At 42.4% G+C, this 14,159-nt stretch overlaps 2 protein-coding genes across 2 annotated transcripts; both read left to right on the top strand.

Moving 5' to 3' along the window:
• The first annotated feature begins 1,959 nt into the window (after positions 1-1,959).
• mknk1 (MAPK interacting serine/threonine kinase 1) lies at positions 1,960-10,553 on the top strand. Its single transcript, XM_074635562.1, is given in 15 exon segments — positions 1,960-1,989; positions 1,991-2,035; positions 2,844-2,909; positions 3,454-3,556; positions 3,686-3,784; positions 3,865-3,962; positions 4,634-4,713; positions 4,811-4,884; positions 5,000-5,104; positions 5,191-5,246; positions 5,350-5,445; positions 5,553-5,747; positions 6,367-6,531; positions 6,662-6,705; positions 7,599-10,553. Coding segments are annotated over 15 exon segments (1,476 nt in total). The 3' UTR covers positions 7,819-10,553.
• A 147-nt stretch (positions 10,554-10,700) lies between these two features.
• On the top strand, positions 10,701-13,545 carry LOC141767875 (transmembrane protein 275-like). The gene is made up of 2 exons (XM_074635568.1): positions 10,701-11,197; positions 12,294-13,545. Exon 2 carries the CDS (start codon positions 12,378-12,380, stop codon positions 12,984-12,986), a length of 609 nt encoding a protein of 202 aa, XP_074491669.1. The 5' UTR covers positions 10,701-11,197; positions 12,294-12,377; the 3' UTR covers positions 12,987-13,545.
• Positions 13,546-14,159: the final 614 nt, after the last annotated feature.

Raw genomic sequence — 14,159 nt, 5'->3', positions numbered from 1 at the left:
GCAAGCATATTTGCCCACTCCCATGTTGATAAGTGTATTAAATACTTGACAAATCTCCCTTTAAGGTACATTTTGAACAGATAAAAAATGTTTTTTTAAACTAAATTAATTTGCGATTAACCATGGACAATCAGGCGATTAATTGTGATTAAACATTTGAATCGATTGACAGCCCTAATGTAATCATATATTTGCTTTAAAGGTTTGGTCTGTTTCAGGCCAAAACCAACACAGACAAAGACATATTTCACCAGCTAAATGAAGACAAGGGGAAAAAAACAAAAAAATATTATTATTATAAAAAAATAATAATGATGAAACATTGTATGTATGTGGCGTGAGCCGCACTACTTCCTCTAATTAGAGCTGCTGACCTGCCAAACCTCTGTAGGCTATTTGTTTATAAATGTCATCGTCATGCACAAAAAATCTCCACTAGTGATGTGTCGATCACGAACGAACCGGCTAAAAGAGCCGGCTCTTTTAAGTGAAGATCGGAGTCGGCTCCCGTCAAAGAGCCGGCTCCCGTCCAAGAGCCGTTTTTTAAAATTCTTTATTATTAATTCAAGGCAGAATGATAGGATGATCTTCTCCGCGCCACGGGCACTCCATGCACTGACTGCGACTGACATTGTGTTATTGACATCCGTGGGACCAATCAGGTGATGACAGACAAGAATCATAACATCAAGCAGCGAGGGGCGGGGGTGCGCGGCGCGCTGACGGTCTACAGGTACAGAGCAGGAGGGTGAGGAGGAGAGAAAGAGAGAGAGGAGTGCGTTGCGCGAATAGCAGACAAGATGTGTGACAGTCGGAAACGAAGCAGCATGTAAAATTATGGAATTCTGGAAATTATAAGGTTTAGTATAATTATCTTCAAAAAAGGGAAAAAGTCCAGAGTGCTCGGAGTTTCAAATCAATGTGATGAAGGTGCTCTTTGGTGGGGAACACAAAGGTTAAAAAAAAGGGGGGAGTCCAAGGCACTCTTCTGGCAAAAAATATAAAAAGCCTTTATTCAATTGGCTATTTCATGATGAAATGCTAAAAACAATGCTGGTACATGTAAGATTGGGTAACAACCCATGCATAGCGGCACAAACAGCCTTCTTCAGGGTGTAACCCTCAGCACACAGCTTTCCCTTTTGATGATTGCAAACACCTGAGCAAGAGGCCAATAAACTCTCAAGTGACAAGTGCAAAATGTGGTCACTAGATGGCTCTACAGGATGTCAAGAAAGCAGAGAAAATAATGAAAATAAAATAAGAAAACATAAATATACAGATTACAAGAGAGAAAACCCCAAAACATATCTTTTACTGTATATACTGTATATGTTCTTAATATATATGTTCTTAATATGCCCTTGTACAAAGTATTTCTTCTTTATAATTGTAATGTAAATGTAAATGTAAATGTATTGTAAATGTAATATAACTTATTATTTTAATGGAGCTTCCCAGCAAAAAGTATTTCACACGTTTGTACCTGTACAACCGGCGTGACAATAAACATCTTGAATCTTGAAAAAAAGTAAACAAGTAATAATATATTACCATTATTTAGTATAATTATATTGAATGATTTAAGTGATATATGTGCACACATACTAATCATAGGTCAAAACGGCGCTAAATTTGGCTGAATTATAAAAGGAAGAAGTGGTAAAACGAAGAACCGTTTGGGAGCCGAAAGATCCGGCTCTTCTTTGGTGAGCTGAGCCAAATGATCTGGATCACTAAAAAGAGCCTAAATTCCCATCACTAATCCCCACTACGTGGAGTGGAGGTGTGGCCGGGGGAGGGGGAAATCAAGCAAAGTGACGTAGTAGCGTTAGCCGACCAATGGGAGAAGCGGGTATGCGGAAATGGGCGGAGCTAACGTTCTGTTTGTGTGCTTTTTCCCGCCCTGCGCGTCATCACCACCAGCTGCTGTCACTGATGGATTTCAGCTAGCGATGGATGCTTACATCAGCTGTGAGACGCTTTGACCAGAGGGGATCCGGCTGGTTTGGACCCATTTGGACACAGAGTCCAGGTGAGAAGAGTTTATTGCATTTATGTTTGTGGTTTTAACGAGACCTGACCGGTGTTTCAATACAAACTAGTCAAGTCAAGTCAATTGTATTGTCTGTAGGTAGCTTAAGTTAGCTCACTTGTTAGCTGTGGCTAACGACAATAATATGGATGATTATCTATACAATAAGCAGTGAGTGCTGACTCTATAGCTTTCCTAATGTTCTCGTTACTCTTTTAAACATTGCCTCCTCTTGGTAAGGGTGCCTGTGTTTGTGTAGAAATAGTGCTAATGTTAATTTACCATCTAGTAATTGTTAGCTGGCTGTCTGTACACACCTGATAACTATCATCAGGAGTTTCAACAGATTCAAGATTCAAGATGTTTATTGTCACGCCGGTTATACAGCTACAATCGAGTGAAATGGTTTTTTTCTGGGAAGCTCCATTAAAAATAATAAGTTATATTACAATTATAAAAGGAAATACTTTGTACAAGGGCCATCAACAGTAAAGTTAAGCTAAATATCTACATCAATTTGAGCTGGCCTAAGGCTGGATTTTATAGCAAAAAAGCTAATGTCTCTACCAGAAAATATAATGCATAAAGTTACCTTTTACTTGTCAGAAGGCTGAAGCTAAACTACCTTAACTTTGTGACACAAGAGAGTGAAAGAAAGAGGAAACTGTTGTTACACGTCAGGTTACCACAGGCCTATTTGCGTTTTCATTGCTCCAATTCTTTGACTTGTTATGGTGTATTTTTATGTCTCTGCTGATGTAGTTTGTTCCAGACTAACTCTGTATTTGTGCTGTACTCTCTCTCTCAGTTGGCAGATATGGTGAGGCACAGCATGATGATGACAGAGGTGCAGACCTTCCAGCACTCTCTCCAGGTAAGATCTGAGCTGTCAATTACTGATGAATTTACAACCTTTAACTTCCTGAAGACATGTTCTGTTAGATTAGATCAAGCTGCCAGGAAGTAGTGCACAGGTGTCGAGGTTACTATCTATACAGAATTGTAGAAGTTTCATAATTGTCCATGAGTCAGACACAGTAACTGGTTGTGTAAATGCTTCTGGTAATATCCAGGGTGAGGTAAGGCCTGTCATGATGTTTCCTGTACTCTCATCAGGCCACAGTTTTGGCAGGCTGCCACAAGGGGAAGATAAGATTAGCTAGGTTGCAATAGTGCACAGTGGGTTATGTTTTGCAAAAGAAGGTTTTATCAATTATATGTGGTATCCCTCTGCAGACTTTTCAATAAGTATTTTGGAGGGAAATTTAATTTTTTTCACAATTTAACACTGAGAGAATTATGTATTCCGTCTCGTGCTTTCTCTACTTTACGGCCACCTGATCTCTCTCTGGCTTCTCTCGCCCTTTCCCCTTCCCCTTTCTCTCCCCTCACATGCCGCTTCCTTTTCTGTGTCACAGGGTAACTCCCTGGCTGTGGGCCAAGTGGGACAGAGTTGTGGAGCAACTCAGGAGAACGGGGTCGCTTCAGACGAGAGACAGCACCTTTCCCAAGGCCCAGCAGGTACAACAGCTCTATGATTCAGAACGGACTGGAGCTACTGAAACTCACTTTGCATACAGCAACACACTGGCAACGTCTGTACTGCTTTAATGAATTTGCTTGCATGTGGGTTCTTTTGTTTTGCTACAGAAATTGAGAAAAGCCAGCCGGTGAATATCCCAGATGCAGCTAAAAGAAAAAAGAAGAAAAGAACCAGAGCGACGGACAGCTCCACAGGCACTTTTGATGGTAATGAAGCTGATATTATTGTGAGACATCAAAGATGACACAAACACCTACTGCAGTCTCATAATGTCACTTTTTATCAGATCTCTACAAACTGACAAACGAGGTGCTCGGTCAGGGAGCTTATGCTAAAGTTCAAGGATGCATAAGTCTGCAGAATGGACAGGAGTATGCTGTGAAGGTGAGTACAGATAACTTGTAGGTTAACAAAGACATGTTTTTCATTATGATTAAGAAAATGCTTAAGGCCCAGACCCACCAAACTGACATCAAAGAACTAGCAGTGATGATGGCCGCCTGTTGTGTCGCCACACTTCGCCTATGCCTTGGCCAAAAAGTTGCACTCGAACACAACGCGAAGACTACAGCTAATGGCTGACTATCACGTACGTCCTGCGCCTGCGTGAGATGAAATAACTCTCCACACCAGCAGGTCGCGGTAGTCTGTTTGTCATTCAAAAAGGGAAATTTGGAAGACCTTGGATGGCGGAAAAAACTACGACACGGGCAGATTAGAGCCGACAGTGCGGGACACACCACAAAAACTAGGGCAACAGACGCTCACCGACGGCCCCAAACTGTATGACGGCCGACCGTCAGCTTGGTGTGTCAGGGCCTTTAGACATCTTGTTGGATGCTGTTTCTTTGTTTTTTAAAGTTAAGGATGTGAAATGTGTACTGCTTTACCAAAGTAACACCACCTTAAACAAAAGCTGGCTTGTGTTGTGGAAATAGTTTTGGATCACATTTTTTGGCTTGCTTCAAGTAAATCATGCAAGGGTTTGAATAAATGCTTTGACTTTTTATAAGAATAATGTGTTTAATATGTTTTAATTGTTTTGTTTTACAAAGATCATAGAAAAGAGTGCAGGGCACAGCCGCAGCAGAGTCTTTCGAGAAGTGGAGACTCTCTACCAGTGTCAAGGAAACATGTGAGTGCATTTTGTAAAAGACATTAACAGTCACTAAATTAAAACCAACCCAGAATGAAACGGATTTTAATCAATATCTTGAAATATCTTGATCCAGCAACATTTTGGAATTGATCCAGTTCTTTGAAGATGGCTCCTGCTTTTATTTAGTATTTGAAAAGCTGCGTGGCGGTAAGTGAATAGCTAAAAAAAAAATAATTACAACATCTGCATACACTTAGCAGTTTTCAGATGACTCATTCTAAACACACTGATTGCTGTAATCAATCGTCTTCTCTTCCTTCAGGTTCTATTCTTACACACATCCAGAACCGGAAGTACTTTGATGAGCTGGAGGCCAGTAAGGTGGTCAGGGACATTGCCCTAGCTCTTGACTTCCTACACACTAAAGGTAGGTCAACATCCAAACAACTACCCTATGAAAGTTCAAAGAGAATAGCTGTGTGATATCGTCATGGTGACTGTGCTTTCCTGCAGGCATTGCCCACAGAGACCTTAAGCTGGAGAACATCCTTTGTGAATACACTGATCGGGTAAGTGACTTTTAAAGGACTGGGAGCTTTCAGAAAGACATTAGTTGTTCCTAGAGGTATAGAGTTTAACAGTATAATGTTTTTCTTCCATCTTTCTTCTCAGGTGTCCCCAGTAAAGATCTGTGATTTTGATTTGGGAAGTGGAGTGAAGCTCAGCAGTGCCTGTACGCCCATAACAACTCCAGAGCTCACCACACCGGTAACAGCCTAGTTTTGAATTCATAGCACACACAGAAGCTGAACCAATCTAATGGATAACAGCTACATGACTTTTGCGATGTATGTTTTTTTTTTGCCCTCTCGTAGTGTGGCTCAGCAGAGTACATGGCTCCAGAGGTAGTGGAGGTGTTCACTGATGAGGCCTCCTTCTACGACAAACGCTGTGACCTTTGGAGTCTCGGGGTCATCCTCTACATCCTTCTGAGCGGCAGCCCCCCCTTCACAGGCCACTGTGGTAGCGATTGTGGCTGGGACCGGGGGGAAACCTGCAGAACCTGCCAGGTATGTTCACCCAATCAGCCCCTGCGCTCGCTCAGCGTCATCTCACCTGACACTCTTGTAATGGCACGTTTCCACCAGTCCAGTCCAGTCCAGTTCACAAGCACTCTTTCATGATAGGAAACTGAATATCTGTGGGTTTTGTACTGTTGGTCAGACAAAACAAGAGATTTTAAGATGTCACCTTGGACTCTGGGAACTTGTCATGGATATGGTTTGCATATGGTATAGTTATCAACAAGATAGTGCTATAAATAATGTTTGCCTACTACAGTTAGGTTGTGCTGCTCAACAGTAATCATAGTACATGTGCAGCCTCTTAGTTAAGTCATATCTAATCTAAAAGTTCTTTAACCCATAAGGAACAAAAAGCGTGTGAGTGACTGTATAGCTTGATTTAGGTTTGACTGCAACTGTAGTTCTAGACATGAATTTTTTTCCTCTGTTGTCACCCTTGTTTATTATGTTATCAGAGTCCAGGTTTAATGTTTAATCTATCAGCAGCCTTTAGTCAACACTAGATTTGCATACAGTATGCAAATCTAGTGTCGGTTGTCATTCTGCTTCACCACAAAACAAAACCACCAGTTTTTCAGGATGTCGTGTCGTATTCTCTCCTCAGAGTCACCTGTTTGAGAGCATCCAGCAGGGCAAGTATGAGTTTCCAGACAAGGACTGGGAACGCATCACAGAGGGGGCCAAGGATCTCATCTCCAAGCTGCTGGTTCGGGACGCAACTCTGCGCCTCAGTGCTGCTAAGGTCCTCAAACACCCTTGGGTGCAGGGGGTGAGTATCATTACATCTGTTGACACATCTCTCATGCAAGATCACTGTATCACTTTTCCAATGCTATTTTTATTATGTTGTAAAGCCAGCTGTGATTTCAAGTTAATTATTCATTTTCCTTTTTTTACAGAACGCTCCAGAGAGAGGTCTTCCAACCCCTCATGTTCTACAGAGGTATGACAGATAGCAGATAGATAGAAACTCAAGTCAAATATATTGATGAAGTTTATTTGATGCATTAAACAAAAGTGTAGTATTTGGGGATAGACGCTAATATTTGTAATCACTGGTCCACGGGCCACCAAGCCCCTAAATTTGGTGGCTAAAAATGGCCAAATGTAAACTTACGTAAAAACAATAGAGAAAAGGCAATTTAACGTGACTTAACACAGCCTTCCTTAACTCAAGTTCTTTGTTCTCTCACAGTCTCCAAGTGTATAACTCAATGCAACTGCCTTTAACATTAGCTGTTAGCTCCGTTACATAACCAAGCAGGACTGTGTTGCCCACCGGCTGCTAACAGCTAAATACTATCATTTAGGGGATCTGCGACTACAGAGCATTAATGCCGATCTCCCGATCGCATAACTAAAGATAACTCCTCATTTCAACTTCAGAAATCAGCCGTTCCTCGTCGATAGAAACAGGGCGTCCAACAAAAGTTCAGTCGCTCTGTGCAGCGCTGTGTTGCTTGCAGCCAGTTAGAACACACAAAACAATGCAATCAAACCAAATTTTGTTTGCGTACACTCACTCGCGTCACATTCAGTATACAGTCTATGGTTAGGACACGGACACCACAGGGGGATACATGGTGGCCACGAGCCATTGGGCCTTTGTTAATGTCGAACCCTGGTATTTTAAAATGCTCTACAGAAGAAGAAAATTAAGATTAAAGCGATAGACTCAAGACAACTGTATTATTATTTTATGTGTTTAGTGTGAAAACTCCTGAGTGTAAGTGAGAGGAGGCAGGTAGCCCACATTGACATGGGAATGTGTAGATGATGCAGATACAGGTAAATAAACATCTCTCAAATCTTCCTCTGCCACCTCTCTTCTTCCAGGAACAGCAGCACCAAAGACCTGAGCCAGTTCGCAGCAGAAGCCATCGCCTTCAACCGGCAGCTATCCCAGCACGACGAGCAGCAGGAAGACGTCGGAGCCATCGTTTGCTCCATGAGGCTTTCTCCTCCATCCAACTCCAGACTGGCCCGCAGACGGGCGCAGACCAACTCCATGCGCGCCAGCGACTTCGCACCCGCATCGGACGACCTCACAGCCTGAAGGACCAGTGCAAGTCCCCCTTGTCTTTTCTCCTGACTGATTTTAGCCTCTGCCTGCTCCTTGTGTGTGTGTTTTTGTTTTCACCTGGAGCCTTGTAGGATCAGCCACACAGTAAGTGTTCTTGGTGTTAAAGCTCTTTCCCGATGGCCAGTAATCGTATCACCTAGACAGAGTTTGAGCACCACGGGGACAGTTAATCGACGGCTGCCTATTTGAAAACATAGTTGAAACTCCTGAGATTTGTCCAGGAAACGTTTTAATCTGCCTGAAGAGCTGTTTACCTTGAGAATAGCTTTGGGTTTACTTTTACAGTTGGTTTTAACAGAGTTATTTATTTTCTATTCAGTGATGATTCAAATTTTACAATGAGTCCAATTCAGCAGCTCTTAATGCCAGTATTTTATATTGAATATCTAATCAATGCATATCAATATCAACACGGCGCTACATGGGTTCAGCACAGTTTTGCAGCTGTTGCTGTCCTAATGCAATATTATCTAATGTTGATAGATTTTATTTTTCTTGTCGTCCAACTGTGAATTGGTTCATATTTCATGTAAATGTTACTTATTGCTACTCAGTCACTGGAGGGAAGGGATATTTTATTTTTTGCTTTTCAAAGCATGTCAGTGTACGTGATCTGATGTGTGAGGATGTATGTGGTTTCAATGATAAAAATTGACTACACTTAGAGGAGACCGTTATTTTACCTTAAAGGGATTGTTCTGGTGTTTTGTAGTGGGGCTGTATGAGGTACTTATCCATAGTGGGTGTATTAATTACAGTAGATGAAGGTCGGCACGCCCCCGGCATCGAGAAACAGACGGGAGTTCTGGCACCAGAGCAAAGCAATACAGTGCTGTGGAAGGGGAAGGCAGAAAAACATATTTTAGCCACCTAAAAGAAAGGCCCACCTAAAAAGATTGATATACATTTAAGTGTACGCTATGTAAGAGTTAATGTACAGCGAGCTGGCAGGGCGATGCGGCACCCCAACGCGAAATGGAGGGGTCTTGCATCGTCCTGAAGGGGTTTATTTCAAAACAATGACCCGCTAGCTGTACATTATCACACTTATTACACGGCTGCTTACTTAAGAGATCAGTAATTTGACACAAAAATGGTCCGCCAGAGTCCAACATCAGAACTGCGTCCATAGCAGCGGTCTGTTATACATGGCAACGTTCTGTTATACATACTGTAGCAATGGACTGTTATTCATAGCAGCGGTCTGTTATTCATAGCAACGGTCTGTTATAAAGAAATAACAGATCTTAGAACGGTGTGATTTGAAATTGAGTATTTAACAAAGCAGTGTAATAATTTTAAATATATTTTCCGACAGCGACCTGAGCCTGCTGGCGCGAAGGCATAGATGAGTTTCACTTTCAGTTCAGATCCCAGTCGGAAAGGAGAAGGAACGGGCTAGATAAAGTGGTGAAATATTCTAAGTATAGCGTACACTAAACGGATATTGATTTTTATTTTTTAGGTGGCTGAAATACGTTTTTCTGCCGTCCCTGTCCACAACACTATTGCTTTTCTCCATGTCGGTAACTCCCGTCTGTTAATACACTGACTATGGATAAGTAACTCATACAACCCCACTTCGAAACAGGCAAACTATCCCTTTAAGTCATTCTTGTCGAGGCTGCGTAGGGTTTACAGAAAGTGCAGGAATGTGAATGGATGTTGAAGTTAAGAGAAGACCCTTTGATCAAATCGTTTTTTCTCATCATGTCTAGCTTTCACATCAACACAAGCTACCTGTAGCACTTATGTACTTTAAAATAAGTCACTTATTTAGTTTATCTGAAAGGGAGAATATTTTCTCATAAGCAGTTTGGTCTAACGATGTGAAATCGACACCTGCAGTTATCTTTTAAAGGGGTTTTAACTTTTTTTATTACCTCAGGTTCTCTTTTTTTTGCACCACGTCTTTGCACGTTTTGTACTGTACCAATGTGACACCATCCCAAAAAGCTTCATATCGTCTTATTGATTTGATATCTCAGTGTTTTTTTAGTCTGAATGATGTGAAATGTGAGAAATGCATTTGTTTTGGTTGTATGAAGCTAATGAGACTTAAAGAGGGTTCATGAATAGTTACACTAGAGGATTCCATACTGGGGCTGAAGGGATTTATTTTTATACAAGTATTTGTATATTGTTCAGTTTTGTAGTTTTGGTTCTGAATGTGCCAATGGAAAGAATTATGGACTAACTAAGAATTGAGTCCATCAAGTTTGCAGAGTTGCTTTTTTTTTTTTTTTTTTTAAAGAAATATTTTTTACTTTTTTCTTTGTTTCACTCATTATGGACCCCGTCTATGTTTGAATGGGTCTTTCGCCTCTATTTCCCCTAACCACCCTATTAACTTTATGTGTTGCCCGCTAACGACATGTCCCCTTGATTCCACACTGTTGCCATGGACACCCCGTCCCTATAGCAACAATGGGCCTGGCAGGAATTGACTGAGATTTGCTCAGTGAATACACACATTAGGAAACACCCACTTGCTACGTTTGAGCCCTCCGTTATGAATCATAAAAGGACTTGTTTGTTTTCCCTCATCAACATGTAACGGCATCAAATGAGATGAAGTAATTGGTGAGCCATTACAGAGACCCGTTGAAATTTGTCAAAGCTCTTATTGGGGTCCTATGCATAAAGCTCTCAGCATGGAGCACATTTTCACTGCTATACTGTGTTCTCAATAAAAAAAGGATCCTTAACATCTCCTGTCTGATCTGTGTTACATACATTCATGTATTTATCCCTTTTAATGCAAGATTGCATTCAGGTGTATTTGAGCAAATGGGTTTCTCTTCCATATGAGTGGTTTAAAGCTTTCATTCGGTGAGTGTCCTTTTGTATTGAATGCTGAGAGGACAGTAAAGGGACAGGAAGGGGGTGTGATTAACCTGCACAAACACTGATGAGATAGCATCGCTCTGACGGAGGCTGTGTCCTTGTTAAGGCTTATTTTAAAGCAGAGGAGAGGTGTGTGTATATCCAGATAACCGGAATCGTTATAAGATACCAAATGACCAAACAACAAAATGTACTTTTATCATGATATAATAATTGATTTAAAGAAACAAGGTATATTTGAACTGATTCCTCAATGTATCAGATGTTAATTTATTCAGTGCACACATGCAAAAAATGTAATCACTTGATTGCCCCTGATTTGATTGGAGGGTTTGTTTCAGAGCCCCGTAGCGCCCCCAGTGGTCCGCGTTCATTATAACCTGTGGTGGGTGAGCAGCAGCAGCTCATTCTGCTGTTCACCTGCTGCAGGGAGAGATCTCCTCCAACTCCTGCACATGATGGACGGAGGAAAACGTCAGAGAGGATTATTATCTCTGATCTGAAGGTAAGTGAGAATAGTACACATTACAACAATGTTGCTGTACCATTGTTTTCAGATTTTCTTCTTAGTGCTTATGTTTTATTTTATAATGTCAGTCTGAAGACTAATTATTATTAGGAATAGCTGCACTTTTAGAGGTATTGGCACATGCACGTTTTGTATTATTTATTGCTGTTTGCATGTGAAAAACTCACTGTCAGTGGGTGTAACTAATTACTATCATGGAGGATTTTTTGAAATGTTTCAGGAATTACCTTTGAATTAAATGTTTAAAGAGGACCTATTATGCCCCCAACCTCCCGAAAAGCCAAGTCTGCTGTGATTGGTCAGCCGTACTAAACTCTTCGGACTTTGCTCCAGCTCCGCTCTAACTAGCTTTGTTTGAGGGCGTTTCAAACTAGCCGTTATGCAAATGTGTTACTTGGTGACATCACCACGTTACTGAAGAAAAGGCAGGACTTCAAGCGAGGCGTTTCAGGCAGTTCAGGGGCAGTGCCTGTGGGGGAGAGTAATTCCCTATGGCAGCGCTGATCAAATATGAATCAATATTCTGTTACTGTAATGCCTATTTCTCTGAGAAAGTTTGTGACCCGGCCGTCATGTTGATTATCAAGCACCGCCCACAAGCCGGAGCAAACTTTCTCATTTTACAGCTAAACGGTACACTTCAAGATGTTTCTGAAAACATTTGAGGCAAGAAATAGGCATTACAGTAACAGGATATTGATTCATATTTGATCAGCGCTGCCTAATTTGACAGTTTTATCGGAGTTCGCGAGTGACAGCCGCCTCCGTTAAATGTTAACCAATAGGAGCACTCGCTCTCTGAAATGACCTGTGATTGGCCAAAGTCTCCCTTCACGTGCTAGATTTCTTTAAAGCCTGAAAACAGAGCCATGAGGAGGTGCAGAAGTCCAGTTTTCTCTCAGAAGAGTTGAATTACAAAATGCTGAAAGGTTATTATGGAATTTTTGCCCAATGATGCCTAAAACCTTTCCGCCTACTGCATGTTTAAAATAATCAAATGTCACAGAAACCCTTAAAGTTTATGAAAGCTTTACAGCCTATAAAATGTCTCACATTTTCTCTTCCTCTTCAGCCTCTTCATCATCTCTGTAAAGTGATGAGTTCAGTGACATCTGATCTTCAGCTTCTCTGGGTCTCACAGAGTTCTCCATGAGACATGGTGCTACCTGAAAAAACCTCCAGACCATCTGCTCCCAAGACGGTCCCCAAGCAGCAGCAGCAGCAGCAGCGCGCCCTGGGCTCCCAGAGCCTGCCCTCTCCGGCCCTGTGCTGCGCCTGCGGCCTGTGCATCATGCTGGCCGGCATCAACATCACCCTGGTAGGAGCTTTCGCCTTCGGCACCTTCATCCCTACTGGCAACCCCCCCATCATCATCGGGCCTCTCCTCTTACTGATAGCCCTGGCCTTCTTCACGACGTGCTGCGTGGTCAGCAGGAGGCCCCCGGCCCACATGGCCCGCAAGGCCAAAGGGGGTGAGAAGTGGGGGCTGATGGGGACGGCGGCGTTTGAGATGGAGACGAGCGAGCACACGCTGCAGGACACCACGGCCGTTCAGCTCAGCCCCACCAACTCCCCCACCACCTCCTCTCACAAGTCCAGCTCCAGCCACGGGGGCGACGGCGCTCCCCCCGGCTGTCAGGATGGAGCCGGTGAGCTGCTCATGTCAGACATGGGCGTCACCGGAGATAACACCACCTTGACCTCTGACAGCAAGGCGAGCACTCCCACACAGATGCTGCCTGCTCTGAACACTTCCTCTACGTAACGTGGATGGAAACGTCTGACGTGATTGACAAGACTGATTGGCATTTTAAAAAAAAGGAGATTGCAGACAAAAGACCCTGATAAATGACCAGCAGACTCTCAAACTGAAATGTGTTGTGCTGATTGTAGCTTATTCGGCGTGTTGTGTTATTGAATGTTTATTGCTCGGTCCCAGGATCACTTTTCCAGAACAGAAACTGGAGATGAAACCGTAATCCAAGTGCCTGTTTGTGTACTTCTTGTTGTGTAAAACATCCAGTTAAGGCAGATAATCCTGCACTCATGTGGATGGACTGCGGTTGGCGCTTATCAACGTATACGTTGGTGAAAGAAGATGTCCAGCCAAGCTTCTCTGAGTCATAAAAGCTGTTCCCGTGTAAGCGTGACACACACTTTGACAGAACTGTTGTATTTTTTTGTGTTTTGTTTTTTTCAATGCTGGCATTAGCTGTAACGAGTGAGTAACCTGTCATGTCAAGATGGGCATTCAAAAGCCGATTAGTGAATGTGTGTCATGTTTTCAATACATGTTTGTGGTACCTATTCATTTTATAAATAAAGCTGAAACGTTGTTTGATTGTTATATGATGTGTTTCCATTCGAAAACCTTGGTGAGGATTTAAAAGTTAAAGCTTCAGTAGGCAGAATGTTTTTGGCATCATTGGGCAAAAATTCCTTAATAACCTTTCAGCATATTGTAATTCAAGTGTTCTGAGAGAAAACTAGACTTCTGCACTTCCTCATGGCTCAAGGAGACTTTGGCCAATCACAGGTAATTTCAGAGAGAGAGCGTTCCTATTGGCTGTGCTCCAGCTGGTGGGCGGTGCTTGGTATTTCTTCAACTGATCTCAACATGGCTGCCGGGTCACAAACTTTCTAATTTTACAGCTAAACAGTACACTACGAGATGTTTCTGAAAACATTTGAGGCGGGAAATAAGCATTACAGTAACAGAATATTGATTCATATTTGATCAGCGCTTCCTAGTTTGATCAGAGTTCACGAGTGATTGACAGCTGCTCAGAGACGGCAAGGCTCCAGCTCGGCTCTGATTGGTTGTTTTCCTCCGGTCTGTGAAATCTTGCAGATGCCGTCAGGAGCACCGGAGGACACAGAGGCACATGATTTTTTTACAGATTACCTGTCTCATGCCCTACTGTCAGGATATAGTGAC

The sequence above is a fragment of the Sebastes fasciatus genome, chromosome 5 (genome assembly GCF_043250625.1).
Source record: "Sebastes fasciatus isolate fSebFas1 chromosome 5, fSebFas1.pri, whole genome shotgun sequence".
Lineage (NCBI taxonomy): Eukaryota > Metazoa > Chordata > Actinopteri > Perciformes > Sebastidae > Sebastes > Sebastes fasciatus.
Note: the sequence above shows the minus strand (reverse complement) of the source record. Positions and strands in the feature narration are given on the sequence as shown.